Raw genomic sequence first — 25,946 nt, forward strand, 5'->3', positions numbered from 1 at the left:
GCATGGGAAACTTCCATCGAGAACGAGATATACAAGAACTTGATCCCCATGGCCTACTCTGACATTGCATATAGAGTGAGTATAATTCATATAATGTTCTCAGCTTGCGACCCCCAAATAAGGGTGCCTCAGTGTCGGGACCCCCGGTTTCCCAGGCATATATTGTAGCAAACAGCAGGCTATAGAAACGGAATACAAGAATACATTTCCATGTATAGAATTAAGTGGACACATGAAACTAAATAGATTGAGAGGTGTGTGTGTAAAGAGTCCCCACGGGGAGGTCACAACCCCAACTTTGGGAACCACTGTACTTGATGAAGACATCAGCATGTTAGTTTAACTCTGTGTTTTCACTTATTATGATAGAAGAAACCCATAACACTGTAAGTTAACGAAAATGTTTATTTTGTGCTTTTTAAAAGTGTTTATTTTGCACACAGTATAAAATCATTCATGATGTGTTCAGAGTATAAAACAGAGCTGTCAATCAAAGCTGACCGAGCACAAACCCTCTTCCTGCTGGGGTCTGCTGTGTTGAAATGTGCTGGGATGTAGCATAAAAGTCGCTCTCATTGGTCTTGATTTCAATTAATTTAGACATCAAAACACAAAACCTCAATGCTTCACAATGACTATAATCAGTATTAGGGTGAGAAAAAAATAGTATTTTCATTCCCATAGAGCAAGATTTGTTCTGTCCTTGTGTTTCTCTGCAGACTCCTGGATGTGTAAACATGTGCAGAGACATTATTATATTTCCTGTTTGCAGCATGGAGATCAACAGGATGCAGCACAACATTAAGACCAAGTCAGGGGAAGACCAGGCCGGTTTTTAGTCATTAAAGTGAAGCATTATTGTTTAATGGCACTGTTGAGACATATGGAAGTATCAGCCTGTTTTAATGAAGAATGAAAAAAAGCGAGCAGAGTGAACACCATGTCTGACTCTGATGTGTTACTCAGCTCAGTCTCAGAATTCAGTCTCTCAAATCTGGTTTATATATCTATAAACACTGACTGTCAGTTGGATGTTAAAACACCAGCCTGCTACTTTCTTAGGTATCAATACCACTTGTTAAAAAAAAACACAATCTGTGTTATTATAATGATGGATAGTATCAAAAGGAAGTGAAGCTTTTAGAAAGAAACTACAGATCTTCAGTCAGAGTTTTGTCTAAAAGAGCGAGACTGTCTTAATTGTACAAAAAAACCAAAAATAACTTTTCCTTACGCAAAGGTTAACAATGTTTTTGTGTAATTCAGACAGTGTGCAGGAGTTTGCTGCAATTTTTGAAAATGTAAAACAATAGATGACACACAATTGGGTGTCAAGGACTTACATTATTGTTGCTGTGGAATCAAACCAGTATAGACATAGTTTCATTTTTACTAGAATCATATTAAAGTTTGAAGTTCTGGGCATGTGACAACCCTTATTTTTTTTTCCTTTTCACATCATATCAATGTCGGTTTTAATGAATCATTTGAGTTGAATGAAGGATTTCAATCAGCTGCTGAGCTGAGTTTACTGACAGTTTGTAATATAGGCCCTTAAACCACAGCAGCTCGTCTTTTAACCAGAAATGGCGAGACCGCAAGATTACACCAATTTTATCCTCTGTGCATAGGCTCCCCATCACGTTTCTTGTCCATTTCAAAATCCTGGTGCCGTCTTTGAGGTCTTTCACCTCAGTACATTGCTCAGCTCCTCCTCCTGCAGGAGTTTGACTGCAATTTTTGTTGATTAAAAAGAATAACTTACCCAATATTGGGTGTCTAGGACTTGCTTAAATAAAACAGTGTTAGCATTAATAATAATCAGCTCAGCTCTGCCCCCCTACAGTAGGGGGGCCACAGCCCGTAGCAGACTGTTGGTGAGTCCTCAGGTTGCAGATCCAGGCGAACCTCCTACCACAGCGCTCACAGCTGAAAGGTTTCTCACCAGTGTGCACCCTCTGGTGTTTCTTCAGGTTCCCCGCCTCAGAGAAACGTTTCCCGCAGGTGTCGCAGTTGAAAGGTTTCTCCCCGGTGTGGACTCTCTCATGGGCCTCCAGGTTGGACTGACCCGAGAATGCTTTCCCGCACGCTCGACACACGTAGCTCTTCCTGCGCTGCTCGCCGAGCCCTATGCAGGCAGCCAGGCTTTTATTGTGGCAGGACAGGAGGCTGGCTCGAGGCTGAGCAGAGATGTTGATGCTGACGGATGCCGCTGTGGATCCTCGAACAGCTGGAGCGGCTGAGGAGCTGCAGGTGGAGCTGACACTGGGAGTGCTTCGTGCAGACATCCTGCTGCTGATCTGATGACGCTGAGCTTTCCTCATTAGGGCGGAGCTTCTGCTCCACGGAGGCTGAGGGGGCGGAGCTTGTATCCTCAGGGGGGCAGACACTGATGGGCCAGCTGGCAGAGAAAGAATATCACATCAGAAAGGCATTAATAAAGCTGTTATTCTATGGTGTTAGATTTAGATCAAATATGAACTACTATGTTTACACGATGATTGAGTTTGTTTTTATTGTTTGTATTTATTGACTCTACGGTCGAGGCAGTTGAATTTTTATAGCAATTTGAGTCCAAGACAAATTTACGGTGGGGGAAAACAAAGTGTATCGTGTCTTACAACTCGCAACTTAGAGGTATGTGTGCACAGGGTAACACAACAAAAAGGTATTTTCACACGCACTGCGAGCGCATAAAGCATCTCCTGTGCATGTTTTTCCTTTTGGTTTTTATGTTTGATTGGGACACTTTATTTTTGCTGTTTTCAAATAAGCTTTTGAATCAGAGTTGGAGTCAGTGTCAGCAGCTGTGTACACGTTGTGTAAAGTCCACACTGAACCCTACCTAAATGGTAAATGGACTTGAGCTTGTAAAGAGCTTTTCTAGTCTTCTGACTACTCAAAGCGTTTTTACACGGCAGGTCACACCTACTCTAAGCATCCTTGTGTTTCTTGAAAGGCGCTATATAAATCCAAGTTACTATTACTCATTCACACCCAGATGGCAGAGGCTGATGTGTAGTGAGACTATCAAAAGTAACTAATCCCAGCCATACGCCACCAACCGAGCAGCTGGAGCAATTTCGAGGATGTGCCCAAGGACACATCGGACATCTTGCTGCAGGAGTTATTATTATTATAAGAACAAACTGTATTGTTTGTCTAATATGACAAAGCATCTGAGAGCTGCTGATACACAGTTGACTTTTGAAGTATTAAGCATTTTCAGCTGCGCCACTGATCAGTGTCTGACATCATCAAAGCAGACAAACTTTTGAATGAAAACTACAAAATAAACGCATGTAAACATTGATACATCCTGGCCGCTCTCTCACCCTGTGATCCGGTTTGATGGAGTCCTCTACTCAGCCTCCTTGCCGCCTCCTCAGGGGCCGGAACCACATGTTGAGCCTCACTCTCTACAATAATGACTTGGTCCTGCTCACTCTGAGCCGAGTCATGTTTAGTGAAAGAACAGGAGGGCCCTTCGGGGGCTGGCACGGAGTCCGAGTCAGGGGCCCAGCGGGTGAAGAAGGTCTCCAGGTCAAACAGAGAGAACTCAGAGGGGGTAGTGGTTCTGGTCCTGGTCCTCCTCTCGCAGTCCTTCAGCTGGACCGCCACCACGCTTCCCGGTTCTTGTGGCATCGCAGGGGTGGACTCTGCAGACTGAGGAGAGAAGGGGGAGGGGAAAGAGGAGGCATTAATATAACAGTAATAATAATAATAACATTGCCACTTGAGTTTAATTGCATAGTCTTGTTAACAGATGTTTATTGGCACTCGGTGGCTGCTGTCTCTGTCCCTGTAAGTGAAGCTGGATGGGAGGGGAGGGCGGGTGAAGTGTGGAGGCGTGAAGGGGAGAGAGGAGCTGAGGGATGAAGGAGGCATGTCTGAAGAGAGCACTTGTTTTGGTCTGAAAGTCGCAGAGCAAACCTTTTAATCACTCTTTAGCTGCAGTCAGACGACAGCTAATGTAAGCACTCACCTTCCAAACGTACAGTGCTGTCAGATGGTGTTAAAAGATAAAGTCGGAAGTGTCTAAAAAAAACACAGCAAACAGTGGTGCTACTAGAAATGTCTGAGCTCTGTGCTGTGTTTGTGCAGAAAAAAATCTCATATTTCAACTCTCTTTGACTCTCTCTTTGCAGCTCTTCACACACTCAGACTAATAATGAGGATTTTAAACTCTCATTGCTCTAAGTAGAATAAATGAATATATTACAGCCCTTATCAGTATGTGCAGGACAATCCTGACAATTATGTGAGCCTTTTACACTAGAGTGTGTGAATATATTATATATATATAATATATAGATTTGATGCTTATATTGTGTCACAGTTTTGTAATGTAGGATTTGTAATAAAAACACAAATTCACATGTTGAGTTTGTAGAAAGTTTAATGAAATATCTTACAAACTGAGTTTACAAAACTGTGACACAACAAAAAAGATGAAGGTACATTTACAGTGTGTGGCTGTTACACACAGGCTTCATATTTACATTAAAGGCACTTTAATAAACAGAAGACAACATTGACCTGAGGCATTATGAAAGAACATGATTAAAATGAGGTTAAAAAGCAGAAAACAGTGTGAACCTCCACACAGTGTTTGTCCTGTACCGACAGAAATCACTCTCTATCTTGCTGAGTTTTATTCCATACAGCCCCCGTCCTTTAAAGGGGACATATTATGAAAAATCCCCCCTCCCTAGTATCGCCACCCATGGACTCCACCCCCAGCGTAGCGCATAACTTTTGTGCAGGTCTGCCATTTTTATTCTCGCAAGCGAAGGAGTGACGTCTACCGGGAAAACTCAGGGGGGACTCATTGCATTTAAAGAGACACACACACAAAAACAGAGCGTTCTGAGAGAGCTGGTGGGTATATGTCCTCTTTAACACTTACTCTCTAAACACAAAAACACACCTCCATTATCTCCCTGGTTACCAGAAAAATGAGTGATGATTTTTCAATTTAACAATTGAGTCTGTTCTTCCTGCTTGTAGTTTCTATTTCCTGGATTTTAAAAATGCAGCCTCAGCTTTTCAAATTTTACTGAGAAATTCTACCAGAGAATTCACATCAGTTTGTAGGAATAAAAAATGTTTAGTTTGGAGCTTTAGAAACATGTTTCTTATCATGTGACCAACATCACAAGAATCTCCTTTAGCTTGTTTTACAGGAAGGTGGAGTTTGTTGGATTTTAAGATGTAGGCGTAAACTCAATGGGAGTTATTAAGAAACCAAGCAGGGTTAGGACTGAGACATGCCTGACTGTCTACGTCAGAGAGAGTTTCAACGTCGGGGTTGGCGTCTTTGTGGATGGTGTGTCTTGTCATATTTCTTCAGGTTGCTGTGCTTTAGGAAGTATTCTGAGCACAGGGAGCGGATGGTGTCTCTGTGGTTGGTGTCTACGTCTGCGGGTGGTCTTTTTAAGTTTGGTGTCTCTGTCTTTGGACAATGTCTTCGTTTAGGGTGGTGTCTCTTTTGGGAGCGTGTGTCTGTCTGTGGATGTTATCTTTGTTGTGGGTGGTGTCTCTTTATGCGCTGGGGTTGGAGAAGGGCTCAGAGCACAGGGATCGGGGTGGTGTCTGCGTTGCTTGTATTTCTTTGTGTGTGGGTGGTGCTTTTATATGTGCTGGCGTAGTTTATTATGTCTGAGGGGGGTGTTTCTACTACTGTGGGTGTTGTTTCTATGTCTGTGGGTGGTGTTTTTTAATGGCTGTGGGTAGTGTTTTTTAATGGCTGTGGGTAGTGTTTTTAATGTCTGTGGTTGGTGTTTTTTACTGGCTGTGGGTGGTGTTTTTTAATATCTGTGGTTGGTGTTTTTTGGTGTCTGTGGGTGGTGTTTTTTAATGTCTGTGGGTGGTGTTTTTTAATGTCTGTGGGCGGTGTTTTTTAATGACTGGGTGGTGTTTTTTAATGTCTGTGGGTGGTGTTTTTTAATGTCTGTGGGTGGTGTTTTTTAATGACTGTGGGCGGTGTTTTTTAATGACTGGGTGGTGTTTTTTAATGTCTGTGGGTGGTGTTTTTTAATGTCTGCGGTTGCTGTTTTTTGATGTCTGTGGGTGGTGTTTTTTAATGTCTGTGGGTGGTGTTTTAATGTCTGTGGGTGGTGTCTGCTGTCGGTGGTGTCTCTTTTTTCAAGCTTTGTCAGGTTCTGGGTTCAGAGGAGCGTTCAGAGCGCAGGCAGGGGTTTGTATCTGTGGGTGTTTCTATGCGTGTCTGGTGTTTTCACATTTCTACATCTGCATGTGATGTCTCTTCTCATGCTTCCTCAGGTTGCTGGGGTCGGCGAAGCGGTCGGCACACAGGGAACACTGGTACGGTCTCTCTCCGGTGTGGATGTGTCTGTGTATCTTCAGGTTACAGAAATGGGAGAACTTTTTCCCACACACATTGCAGCCGTACGGTTTCTCCCCCGTGTGCGTTCTCAGGTGAGACCCCAGGCTAGTGGGGGAGCTGAAGCCTTTACCACAGAACCTGCAGGTATAGTCCCGCCTCCTGCTGGACCCCCCCGGAGCCTGAGGCCGATTCTGACCCTCAGGAGGTCCCTGTACCTGATCTAAAGAGGGGGCGTGGCTAGACTCCTCTGACAGGTCGATTACAGGAAGCTGCTGCTGAAAGGACACAGAGGTGTGGAAACCTTGAGAGCTCTCAGCAGCTAATCCCCTCCCAGCATCGCCCAGCTCTGCTCCAACCAGAGCACTGGGCAGGTAAGAGAGGGGGACACAGTGAGAGGACGGCCCCGGGAGGCTGTTGTCATGACAATAACTACCCCCACCATTGGTCCACAGTGAGGAAGTACCATAGCTGACCTCTGAGAATCCCCGCCCACTCTCCTGCAGGTCAGACAGCTGACCATTGGAGCTCTGTGTGATGTCATCAAACGCTAGAGCGGCTCTGAAGTCGTCCGTGCTTGACTCCACAAGACCTGCAGACGTAGAGAAAGGACTATTATTTTATTTTTTTAATTCATTATTATTATTATTATTGTTGGTGTTGTCATTTTTGTTGAAACAGAAGCATCAGGCATGTTTCCTCTTCCTCTTATTTTTTTTGTCTGGTTTCATTTTTTTAATCAATACCTTTTCTTTTACTCCAGAAACAAATGAACATGATACAGCTGCAGTGTTTCTGTGCGTTCTTTAAGTGTCTGAATACCTGAACATTTATTTTGTATGAACTCCCCCCTCAAATCTAAAAAACAATCTGTTGGTGTGTTGTGAAGTGATAACATGCATTAGAGAAGAAATCGAAACTCTCAGCTGGAATGATTGAAATCTGATGAAAAGTTTGATCAAAGATTGAAATGTTGGACAAACACATTTTATGTGACATTGTACAGAAAGATGAAATTAATTGTTTTCAAACCTAAGAGCTCATTTTCTTAACATGATGCATGAAAGGAACATTCAATCTGTTTCATCTACATTTCTTTTATGTATTTACTCGAATAAAGATTAGATTTAACATTTAACATTTAGATATAGATATAACATTTAGACTTTACATTTAGATTTATTATTCAATATTTCTTCAACACTTAAACTTTGCAATTATTTGTGTAAAATGAGCTAAATGTGAAGAATATTAACTAAATATTGAAAATATATCTAAAATATATATATAACAACGTTTTTACAATCGGCACCCCATACACTCACCCTCCTGAATGCTGAGGCTGCGCTGACTCTGAGGCCCCGCCCCCACCTGCTCCACCTCCTCCACCTTCACCAGCACCACGTCCTCCTCCTCCTTCTGCGCGCAGACACACACACACACACACACACACACACACACACACACACACACACACACACACACACACACACACACACACACACACACACACACACACACACACACACACACACACACACACACACACACACACACACACACACACACACACACACACACACACACACACAGGGTGAAGAGAGGCGTGTGTGATGTTAATGCACACGGACACTGAGCATCATCATTAGAACATGACAGAAACATGAGGAGAAAACAGCAGAGTTCATCCAGAGCTCAGGTAACATTATTACACATTTATAAATACATTTATAGAACGTTTTAGACTTATTAGACTTAGAGATTCTGCTTTAATTACTCAAAGTTAATCTTTTCTTCGTTTTAAATTTAAAGTGAACCATGAAAAACCTAATGAGAAGAAACATTTTGAAAAGATTTTCTGAAGTTTAAAAAATAATATTGATCAGATTTTCTTGAACTCATCGATATTTTTCTCAAACTTTCAGTCCTGGACTCTTGTCCAAAATAAAATAAATAAGAATATAAGAGTACTCACAGTGACCACTGCCGATATTAAACCTGATCTAAGACGCTGTGAGGAATACTTCATCCCATAGAAAGTGAAAACATTTTACAGACTGACAGCCTGATTTAGGGAAAGAAGCTAAAGGTCAGACCTGAACCTGGGCCGCCTGCTTTAGAGGACTTCAGCCTCCGTTCATGTGGCGTGCTAACCACTAGGCTACCGGCGCCCTGTATCATTTATTCCTTTCACTGTTAACAAATAAAAATAATAAGAACAGATTTATACACATGCCTGAAGACACATGATCTTATTTGGAGGAAACTCACAGATAGTGTTACAATGCTGGAAGCCCAAACTAAATGTGGGCAAAGTTTCAAATCATGAGGTTAATGTATGTTGGAGTGTTTCTAAGCTTGATCCAAAGGTAGCTGGACTTGGTTGAAGGTCTTGGTGGACAGAGCTAGAAATATAATCCTCTGTCTGTATGTTTTATTCTTTATCAACTCCCACATTATTCCTGACCCAACGCACGCTAACACAAATAAATGCAACGCTCAACAAGCTGACACTGCGGTTCTCTCAGTCACAGATAGCTGCTAGTTATTGCTTACATGTAAACATAATAATGTGACTGGTTTGAGCTCGTGGAGCTCAGACTTGTAGTTAGAACAATAAAGCACGAAGCAAGACAGATATTTTGTCTGATATTTCCAAGAAAAAAATCTCCAAAGGGTTCCAACGGCACAAACACGTCCCAGAGGTTAAAGGTCAGTGATTGAATTAGCTGACGTGAAGCCTAGCAGACAGCTAGCAGCTTCCACCTGTCACTCAGAGGCCACACCCCTAATTCTACATCACTTTAAGACTTAATATAATGTAAACAGGTGAGATGTATAAATATTAAGCCTGTACAGTTGTCATAAAGAGAGAAATGGGTGACAACCTCTAGTGGCCATTTGAGAAACTGCAATTTTTTTTTAAACTTCAGTATAGAAAATTTAAAATCACCTTTTTTTAATTTAACCCTGCTCGTTGCTACATCTCACTTCTGACTGACAGGTTGCCATGGTATCATCATGTCAATCACAGGTAGCCCTGCCGAAACTCCTCCCCTCTTTCTGGTGTATTTGACTCTAAGTGGGAACATAATATACTAAATGAAAATGACCGCCATCTTTATTTTTAGCACCAGAAGTGACCCTCACTACTCTGCAGCTCCACCCATTTATCCAAATATGGTCACTTCCTGAGTAAAAACGTTCATACTGAAACATGAACAGTCATCTCCTCAGAGCTTCTTTTTATACAACCAAACACTGAACAAGACTTTTTTTCAGGTTGTCATGGCAGCAATTTTGCAAATCTCAGGTAGCCTTACCTTACTAAGCATCAGTTTAAACCTGATCCCTTCAGATTAAACTCAGGCTCATTAAAACATCTTCACAAGAGTTTAAGAAGCAGATTTTATTCCATATGCACAATGCTACAAATATTGAACCGTTATTCATAGAAAACACATGATGTCAAACATTACATTAATCCACTCCTTCACAGTGCTCACACATTCACTGGACTCCATGCACACACACACACACACACACACACTGAATCGGTTTTATTTTATTCTATGACTGAAACGTCTTCTCCACCTGAAGTTCAGATTCAAATCAATCCTGATTCTGCTCGGGCCAATCACAGCCTTTAATCTGAAATGGGACGGGACGGGGATCCGTTGAGACATTTTTGTAATTGACCGAGATGGCTGCTGATGTTTATTTTTTTGTGCACTTTAGACCAATTTTTGTTCGTTAAAATCAATTAATTACCCAATAATGGGTGTCTAGGACTTCTATTTTGTTGCTGTGGTATCAAACAGGTATGACATGGTTTATTTTTTTGTTATATCTAAGTTTTAATTCTGATATTGTGAAAATCCTAAAAAAAACTGGATGATAGTTCAGGTTACACAGAAATATAAAAACAGTCCATAATCATATTTATAATGATGTGGTGAGAGTGTTATTACTGTGTACTAAAGACAAACATATTTCCCAGCCAACTTTATTTTTTACTTTGTTGAGCAAATAAACAGAGCCTCCTCCTTAAAACTCCTGCTGAGGATCTAAAGTCATTTCCACCTGAAGAAGCAGGAACTCTAAAGTATCAGATCTAAAGTTTTAGTAGGCTTAAAAGTTCCTCCAGTCTGTTGTTGTCTGTGTTTCCAACTCAATCTAAATAAAATCAAACTTGCTACTTCACAGCTGCAGAGTTTTTCAACATGGTGACAAATTAAATGATGCAAGATCTCCACCAATCAGAACCAGTCAGTGCTACAAGCCCCGCCTCCAAAGCTCCTCAACTTTCTATGCTCTTTAACAGGAAGAACATGGTGATGAACACAGAGTTTACTAGTGATATTTATTATCTTTCTAATGTTTTAATCTTAGATTAAGTAAAACTGTCGGGTTGTTAAGAGCAGGAAATCTGACCACTGAAGATGGTTACTGTTTGTTATCAGAACAGTGAGATGTGATGTCATCACAGCATCACTGAGCAGTCTGAGCTCAGAGTGAACATTTCCCCGTCTCAGAAAAATAAAACATCTTTCCAAACAAACCAGAGAAATTATGTTTCTGACAACTGTTACATTATTGCTAAACTTTATGATGCCGAAATGTTTATCTCATTCTTCTGTTGCTCTCTGTCAAATTGTAAACTTAAATCTTAATTTAGACTTACGTCGAGTCATTTTAGCTTCAGACTGTTTAAAGGGGACATACAGAGAAAAATCCGCTTTTACAGTGTTTTCATATATTTGGGTACCCTGAGTGTTTACTGAACCACAAAATGTAAAATAAACTCACCCAGTCCTTTGTTTGTGGTCTGCACAGGTCTTACAACACAGAGAAAAATGCTCCGTTTCAAATTTGCTCTCCTTGTGACATCACAGTGGGATTCTGGTAAGAAGAAATCCCATCCCATCCCCTCCCCTGGTATCTCCACCCATGGACTCCACCCCCAGCCTAGAACAAAACTTTTGCGCAGGTCTGCCATTTTTATTCTGGCTACAGAGGAGTTAAGTCTACCGGGAAAACTCAGAGGGGGGTTCATTGCATTTAAAGAGACACACACACCAAAACAGAGCATTCTGAGAGAGCTGGTTTCTACAGGTGGAGAAGGGCTATAATATGTCCTCATTAACACGTTCACACTCACACAGACTGAAACATGTCAACGTCTTTCTACAACTCAGTGCTTACCAGCGCTTTCCTGCCCGGAAAAAACGCTAGGTGGACACGGGGCCTCACACCGTAGTTTTGACTTTTCTGAACTTGATATTCAACATGAGCAGGAGAGATTTTTCTTTACGGATGTCTTTAGGTCAAAGAGTGGAGGGCAGAATCCTCCTGAGCCATTCAAACACAGACAATGAAACACAGCTCAGGTTCACGCTGCTAAAAATGTGTCTCCATTCTAATGTGGGACCTTCAGTGTGAACACATTATATGATGAAGCAGAAATGTTGCTCTGACTCTACATGTTGAGAAAACACTGTGACATACATAACTTAGTATAAACACTTTTAATGCTTCTGTCATACACACTGGCATCTGTTTATTAAAAGGTCCTGTTTCCATTCCATTCTGATGTTTCACCTTCAGTACCCTTCAGATAAAAGAAGACAGCTCAGGTGCGCCCCCTGGTGTCCGCTCACTGTACACTTCAGGGTGGCTCTTGAGCTGGTGAGTCTTCAGGTTTCTGATCCAGGCGAACCCTCGTCCACACAAGCCGCAGCTGTATGGTTTCTCTCCACTGTGAACCCTCTGGTGCTTCCTCAGGTTCCCAGCTTCAGAAAATGTTTTCCCACAGGTGGAGCAGCTGAACGGTTTCTCCCCTGTGTGCACGCGCTGGTGAATCTCCACTTTCTTGGGTCGGTTAAAAGCTTTCCCACAGTAGCTGCAGACGAACAGTCTCTCCTTGGCGCCTGTTCGATGGTTCACTCTGCTGCGCTGGGTCACAGGCACACGCTCAGGGAGACTGAAACGAGTCTGACCGTTCAAACCCGAGGACGATGATGGGAAATCTGCCGCCGCCATTGAGTACGAACAAGACGGCATCCTCCCTTCGGCTCCAGCTCGCGACCGCTCGTCAAAAAACTCCTCAACCAACAAGTTAGCGTTTTTCGAGGAGTCACACAAAACGTCAAACTGAGAGTCGCTGTACGAACGGTTAATTGTTTCCTGCAGAGAGCCAACAAGCTCACAGCTAAGGAGAGAGGAGGAGTCACTGACCTCCACTCCTCTGCTGCCCGTACGCCTCCTCCTGCTGCCTGGGGACGGGGATAGGGTCTGGTTGGAGCTGGACTGGGTGTCCTGCTGGTGGAGGCCGGGTCGCTGTCCTGGTCCACAGGGGACACGCTCGAGCACTCCTGAAGAGAGACCACCAGGACAAAGAATAAACAGTTCTTACTAAAGCACCTTTATGTAGCCAACTGGTATTCACATCAACCTTATTTCTGTAGCTGTGGTATCAAACAGGTATCAATATCATTTGATTATTATTAGAATCATATCAAAGTTTAAAATTCTGATACCATGACGACCCTTTAACAAACACAATGATTTGAACCATCAGCCTGAAATTTGTCTCCTCTCTGTCTATACTCACCATCGTCTCTGATCAGCACCTCCTCCTCCTCCTCCCTCTCAGTCACCCTCGACATGATTGCCTCCACCTTCTCCTCCTTCACCTGCGCCGCATCCTCCTCCACCAGCTCCACGTCTGGAGACTGCACATCAGATTAGACCAGATTAAACCAGATTAAACCAGTTTAACATTCATACTCTGTGAGGTTTGGTTTGAGGAGGACTGAGGCGCGCTCACCTTCCTCTGCACACGCTCAGTGTGGATCAGCTCAGCGTCTTCTTGTGCAGCTCGTTCAGACCACAGAACCACGTCCATCTGTCCTCCGAACCCTGCGTCTGAAACACAGAGACATGTCTGTTAGAAACATGGAGAGTCTAATCAAAGTGGTTTTAACTCTGCTTATAGAAGGCCTGGGTGATATGGAACAAAAATCATGTCTCAATACTTTTAAGCTGAACTGTGACACACAATATGTATCTTGATGTATTCAAAATCATTCCTAAGTCAAATCCACATGGGTTTAAATGCCAAATGTCACACAAGCAACTTTGTTTACAGCCTCTTGCACAACGTCAACATGAACATGAAAAATGACGTAAAAAGTAGACCACCTGTTTGTGAAAAGAATAAAAAAAAAATGTTCCTTTCCTGCATAATACTGTAACATTTTCCAAAAACTCCTATCCAGACACACTCTGAGGAATTTGAAAGCTTTTCTTAAACCGTTTCGACTGCAAGCACAAATAAGATCTCGGTTGAGAGCTAAAATCATTCCAACGTGCGCACTACTGTTGAAATAAGGCAAGCTTTTGTCGCAATACGTTTACAGTTAGAAGTGCTCTGTCTGATTGATTGAGGCAGCATTTCCACATGTTCAGAATTTCATTAGTTACAAGAAACGTCAGTCATCGGCATGGCCGTGGGTTATTGGCCCAGGTATAGATGCATCAAAACAGGAGCAGGTATCTACTTTCAACTCAGACTCCCATTGGCTTTTGTAGGCTGGGAACAGTGAATGGATGGTTGTAATTGGCCAAATGAAGTGTCAATCTCAAGATCAGAGACGAACTTGCCATTTTGATGTCTCGCAGTTGAAAAGGTGAATCCATAAAAATGAATAATTACAGAAAATACAGTGGGATGTTAGAACCAGCGATGGCAAACTTGAAGAAATCTGTGGATTTTTACGGATGTGTTGTTTGGATTAGATATTTCACTGGATGTGGAATATTATGGAGCGGGACCATTTTTGCTAGTCACTGTGATTATTAGAGAAAAGTAAATCTTCAAACGGCAAGTCAAGGACAGTAAAAATGGTTGTTTGTTTGTCGGTAGTCTGGTGGATTAGAAGATTAGATAGAGTAGATTGTGGTTGCTGGGTGCTCATATACAATTTCAGACAAATTGTTGCAAAACTCAAGCAGCGCAGATTCACGTGAGAAAAGTAGTTTGTGCAGTTGTAGCGGCAGATTTGAGAAGTTGTAACCGCAGAGTTGTGGTTGTAAAGGATAATAGGCACGAGTAATAAAAAAACATGTGAGTAAATGTTGGATTACAAGTTTGCAGCTGTCATTTCATTTGTGTAAATATCAGTCTACACATTTGTGAATATTTTTTCTGTGACTTCACATTCAGATCACGCATGTGTGAATATTTTCTTTGGGTTCAAATTTTAACTCTACAGGATCACATTTTTTTCAAGCTCTCTCATCACATTCTACAAGCTCTCTCATCACATTCTACAAGCTCTCATCACATTCTACAAGCTCTCTCATCACATTCTACAAGCTCTCATCACATTCTACAAGCTCTCATCACATTCTACAAGCTCTCTCATCACATTCTACAAGCTCTCATCACATTCTACAAGCTCTCACATCACATTCTACAAGCTCTCACATCACATTCTACAAGCTCTCATCACATTCTACAAGCTCTCACATCACATTCTACAAGCTCTCATCACATTCTACAAGCTCTCACATCTCATTCTACAAGCTCTCTCATCTCATTCTACAAGCTCTCACATCTCATTCTACAAGCTCTCTCATCTCATTCTACAAGCTCTCATCACATTCTACAAGCTCTCTCATCTCATTCTACAAGCTCTCTCATCTCATTCTACAAGCTCTCACATCTCATTCTACAAGCTCTCTCATCACATTCTACAAGCTCTCATCACATTCTACAAGCTCTCTCATCTCATTCTACAAGCTCTCACATCTCATTCTACAAGCTCTCATCTCATTCTACAAGCTCTCATCTCATTCTACAAGCTCTCTCATCTCATTCTACAAGCTCTCATCACATTCTACAAGCTCTCTCATCTCATTCTACAAGCTCTCATCTCATTCTACAAGCTCTCATCACATTCTACAAGCTCTCTCATCTCATTCTACAAGCTCACATCTCATTCTACAAGCTCTCATCACATTCTACAAGCTCTCATCTCATTCTACAAGCTCTCTCATCCTACAAGCTCTCACATCTCATTCTACAAGCTCTCACATCTCATTCTACAAGCTCTCATCTCATTCTACAAGCTCTCATCTCATTCTACAAGCTCTCTCATCTCATTCTACAAGCTCTCATCACATTCTACAAGCTCTCTCATCTCATTCTACAAGCTCTCATCTCATTCTACAAGCTCTCATCACATTCTACAAGCTCTCATCTCATTCTACAAGCTCTCACATCACATTCTACAAGCTCTCTCATCTCATTCTACAAGCTCTCATCTCATTCTACAAGCTCTCTCATCCTACAAGCTCTCACATCTCATTCTACAAGCTCTCACATCTCATTCTACAAGCTCTCACATCTCATTCTACAAGCTCTCTCATCTCATTCTACAAGCTCTCATCTCATTCTACAAGCTCTCATCACATTCTACAAGCTCTCACATCACATTCTACAAGCTCTCACATCACATTCTACAAGCTCTCACATCACATTCTACAAGCTCTCATCTCATTCTACAAGCTCTCATCTCATTCTACAAGCTCTCATCTCATTCTACAAGCTCTCATCTCATTCTACAAGCTCTCATCTCATTCTACAAGCTCTCATCACATTCTACAAGCTCTCACATCACATTCTACAAGCTCTCTCATCTCATTCTACAAGCTCTCATCACATTCTACAAGCTCTCATCACATTCTACAAGCTCTCACATCACATTCTACAAGCTCTCACATCACATTCTACAAGCTCTCACATCACATTCTACAAGCTCTCATCACATTCTACCAGCTCTCATCTCATTCTACAAGCTCTCTCATCTCATTCTACAAGCTCTCATCTCATTCTACAAGCTCTCACATCACATTCTACAAGCTCACATCACATTCTACAAGCTCTCACATCACATTCTACAAGCTCACATCACATTCTACAAGCTCTCACATCACATTCTACAAGCTCACATCACATTCTACAAGCTCTCACATCACATTCTACAAGCTCTCATCACATTCTACAAGCTCTCACATCACATTCTACAAGCTCTCACATCACATTCTACAAGCTCTCACATCACATTCTACAAGCTCTCATCACATTCTACCAGCTCTCATCACATTCTACCAGCTCTCATCTCATTCTACAAGCTCTCTCATCTCATTCTACAAGCTCTCATCTCATTCTACAAGCTCTCATCACATTCTAGAAGCTCTCACATCTCATTCTACAAGATCTCATCTATTTTGCAACATATCTACCTTCATAGCCTGCACTCTCTCTCCCCGCTCTCTCTCTCGCACACTCCGACATATCTCCCACTCCTGCATGCGCACTTATGAGTGGGTCTTCAGAACACATCTTCAGAGAAAGATTGTGATGTAATATGATTCTTTCTGTACAAAACACTGATTTTTGAAAAAATGTTGCCATCATATTTTTACAATTTAGACAGCTTGCAGGAGTTTGTCAGTATTTTTGGTTAATTAAACAAAACAATAAATTTTCCAATATTGGGCAGATGTGACTTGTAACAATAATAACAAAACATTTCTACCACACTTTTAATGTAAAACACATTTCAAAGAGCTAAGTTACTATTTTTGTTTCCGTGGTATCAAATAAGCATCAGTATTTGATTTTTTACTAAAATCATATCAAGGTGTATTTACTATTCTTCCATCATGTCATCTTTTAATAACTTTGTGTCACACCTTTAAAACTCTGACATTTTAATTTAAACAATAACAATGATTTAAACTTTGAAATAGTTGCATCTTTTTAGTGCTTAAATCGTTTTTAAGCATCTAAGAGGTTTTTAAAATTGTTTTATTTTTATTTAAAGAGCAAGATAGTCAACATGATGATTTATTGGTCCACTTGTATCTTTACTCTTACAGGACTGGGAGAGAAACTAATACAAACAAAAACAGAGCCTCCTCCTTTAAATTGATCGTCACTGTTTTTTTTGTTTTTTTTTTATCTCACCTGTGCAGGAGGACCTGGAGGTGTTGGCGGCCTCTCGCAGCCTGTCTCCCCCAGTGATCTGCACTCTAGGTCGGCCGCCGTTCATGGCGCTCTCCCGGAGCCTCCTCTCGGCGTTCCCCCGTGCCATCTTGAGCTCCAGCAAGTGTAACTTCCTCTTCAGGGCCTTGTTCTCCCGCTGACACTGGGACATCTGTAGGCTCACCACCGCGTAGTCATCGTCCACCAGCTTGCAGATCTCCGCCACCGCAGCGTTAGCCAGCACCTCCATGATGGAGGCCAGCTGCGTCTGGAAGGCCAGTCGACCCGACATCCTGCCGCGGAGGAGGCCTCTGAGACGGGTAAGGAGCTGCAAAAGAACCGTGAAAGCCTTCCGGGGGTGAAGACGTTTCTGGATCTGTCAAATCACCACAGAAACATTTAAAAACAGAGGAGGGAAGACACTGCTAGACTAACGTAGCTTCTCTTCCGTCTGTTCTCGAGCGAAAACTGCAAACACACGACGTCACTTCCTGTGCTGCAGAACTTATTTCAAAATCAGTGAATGTCAATGAAATTATTTTTATTTTCATTATGTTTGCGTTGAAAATTGTCCTTGTGCCTGTCTTTTTTTTATTGGTATGTCTGATTTTTTTGTACATTTCTACAGTTTGATAATGTTTATTAAAGAATAAGAAAAAACTTGTGGTAGGCTGTTTACAACAAAGACACGCTGCTGCCCCCAGAGGTCACATATGGAACAACAGTCACCGAGTTAATTCAACAACTGTGGCAAAAACTATAAATAACTATCCATCGGGGATTTATTTATTATATCGATTATTATTTATTTTCTTCAGAAGATAGAAATACACAATGTACAGGACCTAAAAATCAGCAGTAAAGACATTTAATGACTGCAAAAAAAGTCTTAATGAACTCCAAGAAAATATCACTATAGCCTACACAAAAGGATTGACATTATTTAATTTGTATCTATGTATTATTTTTAGTTTGGAAAAATTCATGGATTAGTTTAAAATGAAATTTCCTTACGTTTATGAGTTTTCTTCCATGCCATTTATTCCAATACGAAATGACAGACAGTAATGTTGTAACGTCTGTTTAGAACATTGTTCTTAAAGATCTGTTGTTATAACTAGGAGAACCAGAAACACAGATTTTCCCCATTGGTGTGTTTGCTGTTGATAACAGTGGTACAGGTGGACATTGATCCTGAGTTGATATTTTACAGACTCCAGATAGCGCAAAACACTTTTACATAATCCCCAGGTGTTTAAAGGATATTATTTTCTAAAATAAATTCTTCAAAGGTGATAAGAATTCCCTCCTTGATCTACCAACATAATATTTATACAGATTTGTGTTAATATAGAATTGACTAACTTCAACATTATGTTCTTTTATCCAATAAATGACATCTTGATAAAACAAAGTCAAATATATAACCTAAAGTTATTTTCTACCAATAGGAAACTCAAATCTCTATCTGGGCCCATCGTAATCAGTTGTACTGACGGCACTCATCTGCATTAAGTTGATCATTTAAAACATCTTGGTGTTTGGCCTGATCCTGAACTCTCAAACCAAACATTGATCATCATGTCTTGTGTAAAGTCAATTTAGGTATCAATGTTTTTTATCGATCTTGTGACTGTTTTACTCTCAATAAATGTTCTCAAGAAACCATATACCTCTCAACTGATACTCCCAATCCTGGACTATTGTGATGTTATTTATCAAAATGCCTCTAAATCTGACCTTGTTGGCTTGTAAGACCCTCAGCAAGTTTGTCCTTTGTCGTCTTTTTTAAAATCTCAAATCACCATCTCTGCGTTTTTATTCAAATGTATTCAATTCAATTATCCACCTTATTTAAAACAATATAGCCTTCACCTCAAATCATCAACCTCGGAAGTCAAGTCAGATTTATTTTGTTCCAAATGTTGAGATTGCGATTGACAAAAGATATTTTAGGTTTAAAGCTCCTGTAGACTGGAACAATTGGCCATCGTGTGGTGTTAATGTTTTTCATCCACTTCTTTGTTTGATCTAAGTGGATTGTTTTTTGATGTTTGTTTGTGTATTGTTAACATTTATTTCTGTTCTTTTTTGTTTAAATTATCGTAGATTTTTTTATGTCATGTTGTAAATTAGTCCCTTAAAACTAGATGGTACTACATCTCAAATAGATTTATTCTTATGAATAAATAAATTGTTGAGTTGACAATTTGTGAAGATGAGAAGGACAAGTAGGTCTGGTGATGAAAAGCAGACTTTTTTTTTCAATATCATTACAAACCAGCTCTCTGCTGCCGCTTTTTTATTTTACTTTATTGATACAAAGACCATATAGGATGTTTATGTAAGACAGAACATGAACACAGAATAATACAAACAAGATAGACAAGAGTACAAAATGGTGAAATGTCAGGGGATTCATCAAATCAAAGCATTGTGTTAAATATATATCAGACGTTAATTAAATAAAAACGTTAATTTGACAAGCAATATACGATTTCATTGCTTCCCTTCTTGTGCTTTTTAATATAGTATAACTATACATTTCAATGTTAAGTCAAAGCAGGGGAAAAGGCAACATGTGTACAAATGTGCACTTATGGATGTCAAACTTGCAAAAAACAAATGCAGGATAAGTATGATTAAGGAAAATGTGTTTTCCTCTCTCTAAAAACTTGAATTCAAGAGAATAAATAATAGAAATAGAAATAATAAAACTATTACAGTTCTTCCAAAAATGTCTGGACAATATACTGTCCAACAAAAATGCTTGTCTTGGAGTGATGTGAAGTACAACTGTGGTAAGCTCTCTTCTGCTGTTTCCATAGAGGGGGTGACAAAGACAGAGTGAAAGAAAGGAAAGGGTAAAAATCTAAGCATTATCGGTTTATACAGTTAAATGAGTCCTCAGGGCCTTCTCAGAGTGTTGAATGGTTTTTATGTATTGCTGCAGCTCGATAGAATAAAGTCTGAATGTCGGTTTTCTGTTCGCAAAGTTTCTTTTATGGATGTGACATTTCTCCAAAATAATCAAGAGATTAATAATATGGTATTTCTTTTGTTCTGAGTTGCGGAATTCTTAAAAAAAACTTTTTAAAAAGCACATCTTTGGAAAATAAATTGAAGTTTTTAAGAATTTGACAACAGGAGAGGAACAGCTCCAAATCTAGTTTCTTGTTGTTTCACTAACAAGTCCATTAAGAGAGCAGGTAACATCAATGTCTTGTTTCATTTTTTTTTTGTGCGATAACTTCGATGAAGAAGTTTGAAACAGACATCACAAGGTTTGTTTGTGATTGACTTTCTGGAGGATAGGGTCCAAACTTTTCCCCACTGGATATTTGGGACAACTGTTTTCCAGTAGTTGACCACAGATGGGACAGTGTCTTTCTGAAACAGAGATCTCACCTTCTTGTTCGTGGTTGAAGGACTGGATGAGAGACACATTTTTCCTACAGTGGTTTCATTCAGTGACAATGAGCAAGGGGACACAGAAGGTTCAGTGTAACTTTTGGACAACATTATTACGTTAAGCTCTCTTCTCTGTAAAGTGAGGCTCAACAACAGTCTGACGTCATCAGAACGCGACTCTTTCCCCTCCTCAGAGGAAACATTTCAGCAGACGTCGGTGTGTTTGATGTCTCACGGCAGCGCGTGTATCTGATCCCCGCCGCGCCCCGCAGCAGCAGCAGCAGCAGCAGCAGCCGCCGCCCGCCGCGCACGCACGGTCACGCACAGTCACGCACAGCTGGCGATGATGGCGGACTGTGTGGGCTTCCAGGCGCAGATCGCCTCCATCATCGAGATCCTGGCGAACTCAGCGGTGGCGGAGATCTGTAAGCTGGTGGATGACGGGTACGCGTCGCTGCGCGTGCAGATGGAGGAGGAGCGCGAGAGGAGTGAGCAGGAGAAACGGGCCCTGCGGGACAGAGTGCGGGACATGGAGGTGAAGATGAGGAGCTGCGAGAGGAAGATGAGGAGGAGGAGTCAGCACGCGCCCCATTACAGGCCGTCGGGAGGTAAACAGGAGGAGGGGGGTGTAACCTGCGACATGATGCATGAGACACACACACACACACACACACTCACACACACACACACATACACACCGCCGTAAGTTACGCACACGCGTCATCATGCGTGCAGTAATAATGTAATTATTGATGAATTCAGTCTCTGGCTAATTTGTGTCTCTCTGTGTCTACAAACTGTTGTAACTCCTACACACACACACACACACACACACACACACACACACACACACACACACACACACTGCACTAGAGCTTTTTAATTTCTCGTATGATTCTAGTCAAAAACACATGCTATCGATACCTGTTTGTTACCATGGCAACTGAAAATGCTGACAAACTCCTGCACAACTTTAGAAATTCTCTCTTTCACTTTGTGCAACTTCTGGTTAAACAAATATGACTGAGGAAGTTTTCAATATTGATTTCAGTGTGAGCAGATAAACACGACTTCTTTTCACAGACATGTTGGAACAGAAACAGAGGAAAGAGCTGATTTGTGTTATTTTCTCCTATTATTATTTTCCACATCCATGTCTCCCTCTCAGAGAAAAAAAAAACATAAACAGATGACGTTGTCATACAAACAGATGTAAACATCAGACTTAAGACCACACACAGAAGAAGATACAACCGCTGCTTCAGGATCTATAAAATTTACTGAAACATGTTTTATTAGAAGTTGTGGATTGAATTAATTCTGTGGTCTTTGTTGTTTTTCAGCACCTGCTCTTCATCCTGTGGTGTCTACTCCTGCTGCTCCTCCTGCTGCAGCTCGTTCTCCTGCTGCCTCCTCTGAAGAGAAACTCCTCCATCACATTTCAAAGGTTAACATTAATCTGCAGACTGTTTTCAGCACACTCTGTTGCCCCTTACACTCATGTTTATAGGCATCCTTCCTGAATATTTGACACAATAAAATCTAAAAGGAAACAGAAAACTCACGGTCCATGCGTCCCAGTGTTTCACACACATGGGCGGGGGTTATAATGTCAGCGAGGGCGAATCTCGGTTATAATTATTTTTTAAAAATCTGCCTTATTTACTTTTTTAAATTTGGATCATGACAGTGCCAACCATTACATGTGTGCAGCTCAAAGTAGATTGAGGATGGGGATGTGTTGTCACGCATATGTGATTTTGTTGTGGGGCACTATCATGTGTGTGTTGTTGTGTATGTCAGCAGGAGGAGAGCAGAGTGTTTCCTGTTGTGAAGGAGGAGAGAGAAGACTGTAACCTGGACCTGAAGGTAGAGGTAAACATCAGGGCAGAGTGCAGTCTATCTGCAGGTAAGTGATGATGTCATTACTTCTAGCATTTTCCTATCTCTCTTGGACAGATGTGGAAGTTCATCTTTAATTTTGGTGTCTTGATGCTTTTTCTCCTTATTTTTGATCCACAAACTCTGTCAATACTAAATGGTAGTGGCCTCTTATCGAGACCTGCCTTTATTTGTCAAAACGAGCGGGAACCCCAGACTAGTGAAGAAGACTGGGTCTTAAATTAGGATGGGCTTTTACTTGAAGTTTTACAGTAATCACTCTGTTCATCATGTCTTCCTGCAGGCCTGGAGCCAACTGATGAGACCCCCCCCAGAGAAATCATTCTTGACCCCAACACCACCTCCTCCTCCTCGTCCCTCCCTCCCCCCTCCCCAACTGACGCCACCATGGACCTGACCTGCAGGTCTCGAGCCAAACGTAAACCTGTTATGGTTAGTGGGGTTGCTCCAGGCCCAGAGCTGGGGGGGCCCCAGACAGACGGAGCTCTGAAGCCAGAGGTCCAGCCAGAAGGAGATGATGAGGAGGAACCCCCTCCCTCCCAGATGTCACCCCCCTTGGCCTCAGACGAGCCGAGCCCGGAGCGCCTCAGCGGTCTTGGTCTGGACCTGGCGTGGATGCAGGAGCGGGTCAGCCATCTTGGCGCGGCATATGCAGTCGCTCAGCTGGGTTTGAACTCAGAGACAGGTCACCCCTCTTCCTTCTCCTCTCAGGGGGGGACGGACAGTCTGGATGGCCCCCCCACCATGCTCTTCACGGGCGGCGCTCATGAAATGGCTGCATTCGCCGCCTCCTTCGACATGGCTGCCGCCGCTGCAGCCGCCGCCGCTGTGGTTGCTGCACCCCCCCCTCCACCTCCTCCGCCCCCCCTCCCCTCAGCTCCTCATGCCCCCCCTAGCAGCCAGAGGAGGCCTTACAGGAGCTCTGCTGCAGCTAAAGACCCGGCGGTGTGTGCGGTGTGTGGGCGGGTGTTTCCCAGCGCTGCCGCTCTGGAGCTGCATGGGCGCGTGCACACGGGGGAAAGACCATTCACTTGCCCCCACTGTGGGAAGGGCTTCGCTCAGCCCAACAACCTGCGCGTGCACCTGCTCATCCACACGGGTGAGCGGCGCTATCGCTGCTCACTTTGCGGGAAGAGCTTCATCTCTTCCAGCCACCTGAAGAGGCACCGCACAGTTCACACACAGGAGAAACCGTACAGCTGCGCGCGCTGCGGACAGTCCTTCAGCCAGATGTGCAGCGTCCGCAGACACCGGCAGCAGTCGCAGTGTGGACTGTAGACCTCCGACTTGTTGATAATCTACATTCTGTCTGTGTGCAAGTTCAAGAAGCTCATGAACATGAACTGAATCCTCACGTTTGTTTGAATTTACAGCACAAGATTTCACATTCAGCCTGCTTCAAACTGGGGTATCGAGTTCATCCTTCAGTCATTATACAGTCCTGTCTGTGTCACACACACACACACACACACACACACACACACACACACACACGCACAGGTCCAGGAGGAGTTACTCAGCACATATCTGTTGTTATTTCTGAGGGAGTGGGAGCTGCAAGTGTTGTTAGCATAGCTCAGTAAAAAAAGAAAACACTTTTTTTTAAACATTCTTACTCGAGGTCTCCATGGATGGGCATGGACTGAAGAACTTGAGGCTTGGACTGAGACCTAAACAATGTTGGATTATAGTCAAGTCCAGGTCAGTCTGATGGTATCAGTGCAGGTCACAGCTCTGTATATTGTAAAACTTAATGTTTCAGAGAAGATCTTTGATCACAACAATGCAGACACAAAGTCACTGAGTTCTTATCAGAACTTTTTTACAGTTAACAAACAATTAGTTTTAATAAACATGTCTCACTGACATGTTGAAGCTTAAAGAAAATAAATATTGAGAACCGAGAAGAGCAGAGTCTCTTCAGTCCATTGATCCCCGAGATGAGAGGATGAAAGCTTACAGCAACTCAGAACAACAAACACAGTAAAAAAAGGCAATATTAAACATCACGCTATGGCTGTCAATACTAGAATTTAAACTTCATGATTCTAGAAAAAAAAGACATCAATACCTGTTTAAAACCACAGCAACAAAAATAGAAGTGAACACACCCAACAGTAGAACATGTATTGTTTTAAATCAAAAAATTGAAGACAAATGTGAAAATGTTGCCAATGTTTTTGTGCAATTTAGACTTTGCAGGAGTTCATTTGCAATGTTGGATGGATGCATTCCTCTCCTACACACCTGTCTTATGAAAAAATAGTTTTTTTAAGTTTTGATACTATTAATTAAAAAAAAAGGAGATTGTTTGGTCTTAAAACATGCGGTATCAAAAGATATTAACGTATTGACAATCTTAAAGACAATAAATATCATGTGAATTGTCAGGACATGGAGGTGTATGTGACAATCGTGCTCAGTCATAACATACAACAGGTAAAAAAAGATAGCTAGCTAGCTAACAGGCTAACTGTTCCTACCTACCTCCAGTGTTTGTAAGCTGGGCTAACCCCTCCTGCAGCTGTCTCTGTGCTGTTCATTCACAACACATGTCATTCATTCAGACTGTTGGTTTAACACAAATGTATCCTGAACTCTTCCTTTAAAGCACTTTAAATGCTCCTGTTGCCATGGAGACCGGCAGTGTGTGAAGGTAAATGTTGGATTAAATCAGCACAGGTGCGCTCGCTCTCCCCTTTGATCATGTTGGTGGCTCTGTCACTCTGAATGTCACTTTATTACTAAATCATCTGTCCAGAATATAACAAGACACGTGATGTCCTGAGGTTAACTCTCCATGTTTGTTTCCATGGTTACACAGAAAACTCAGATTTTATTTTTTCACCTGCCGTGTTTTAACTGTGTCCAGGTGTGTCAGTGTGTGTGATGTCATCAGTCTCTGTTCTCAGAGAGAGAGAGATCAGAAAACAAAGGCTGTGTGTAAAAAGATGTTAAGTTCAAACATATATATATATACAGTATATAGATCAATATATCAGAAGTATTTGTGTGTGTAGGTGTTTGGATGTAATTGGCTCTGTGTTGAACATGTGATGTCAGTAATGACATGTTCAGTGTTTATAAAGTGTCATTAAACATGTCAGAGGATTAAAATGATCTGTTTTATCTCATCATTAAATAGGTTCACCCTCTCTGTCACACACTCCTCTTAAGAGTCTGGCAGAGCAGGGCTTCCCAAACTTCTCAGCTCACGACCTTTAAAGTAAC

General features: G+C 41.8%; 2 protein-coding genes across 3 annotated transcripts; one reads left to right on the forward strand and one right to left on the reverse strand.

Moving 5' to 3' along the window:
* Nucleotides 1-385: 385 nt before the first annotated feature.
* LOC110001349 (uncharacterized) lies at nt 386-17,903 on the reverse strand. The gene is made up of 8 exons (XM_065954952.1): nt 17,385-17,903; nt 13,176-13,273; nt 12,960-13,080; nt 12,584-12,720; nt 7,672-7,765; nt 6,823-6,938; nt 3,336-3,666; nt 386-2,401 (listed from the first exon to the last, which is right to left on the reverse strand). Exons 1-8 carry the CDS (start codon nt 17,692-17,694, stop codon nt 1,827-1,829), a joined length of 1,782 nt encoding a protein of 593 aa, XP_065811024.1. The 5' UTR covers nt 17,695-17,903; the 3' UTR covers nt 386-1,826.
* Nucleotides 17,904-20,246: 2,343 nt separating this feature from the next.
* LOC110002420 (zinc finger protein 628) lies at nt 20,247-25,835 on the forward strand. 2 transcript variants are annotated; one of them, XM_020658023.3, is made up of 4 exons: nt 20,247-21,421; nt 22,157-22,260; nt 22,617-22,722; nt 22,999-25,835. In XM_020658023.3, exons 1-4 carry the CDS (start codon nt 21,157-21,159, stop codon nt 23,991-23,993), a joined length of 1,470 nt encoding a protein of 489 aa, XP_020513679.1. In that variant the 5' UTR covers nt 20,247-21,156; the 3' UTR covers nt 23,994-25,835. The 2 variants fall into 2 exon arrangements, with proteins under 2 accessions (XP_020513679.1, XP_020513680.1); XM_020658024.3 differs by having other exon boundaries at nt 20,248-21,421; nt 22,620-22,722.
* Nucleotides 25,836-25,946: the final 111 nt, after the last annotated feature.

Source organism: Labrus bergylta, chromosome 1, assembly GCF_963930695.1.
Source record: "Labrus bergylta chromosome 1, fLabBer1.1, whole genome shotgun sequence".
In the NCBI taxonomy this organism is placed as follows: domain Eukaryota; kingdom Metazoa; phylum Chordata; class Actinopteri; order Labriformes; family Labridae; genus Labrus; species Labrus bergylta.

Excerpts from the sequence above, each read along its gene's own strand:
- LOC110001349 (XM_065954952.1), bottom strand. The coding sequence starts at position 17,694 with ATGTCGGGTCGACTGGCCTTCCAGACGCAGCTGGCCTCCATCATGGAG. Across the intron at positions 13,274-17,384 it reads CTCCAGGTCCTCCTGCACAG|ACGCAGGGTTCGGAGGACAG; the intron begins GTGAGATAAAAA and ends TCTGTGTTTCAG. Across the intron at positions 12,721-12,959 it reads GGTGCTGATCAGAGACGATG|GAGTGCTCGAGCGTGTCCCC; the intron begins GTGAGTATAGAC and ends GTCTCTCTTCAG.
- LOC110002420 (XM_020658023.3), top strand. The coding sequence starts at position 21,157 with ATGATGGCGGACTGTGTGGGCTTCCAGGCGCAGATCGCCTCCATCATC. Across the intron at positions 21,422-22,156 it reads CCATTACAGGCCGTCGGGAG|CACCTGCTCTTCATCCTGTG; the intron begins GTAAACAGGAGG and ends GTTGTTTTTCAG. Across the intron at positions 22,261-22,616 it reads TCCTCCATCACATTTCAAAG|CAGGAGGAGAGCAGAGTGTT; the intron begins GTTAACATTAAT and ends TGTGTATGTCAG.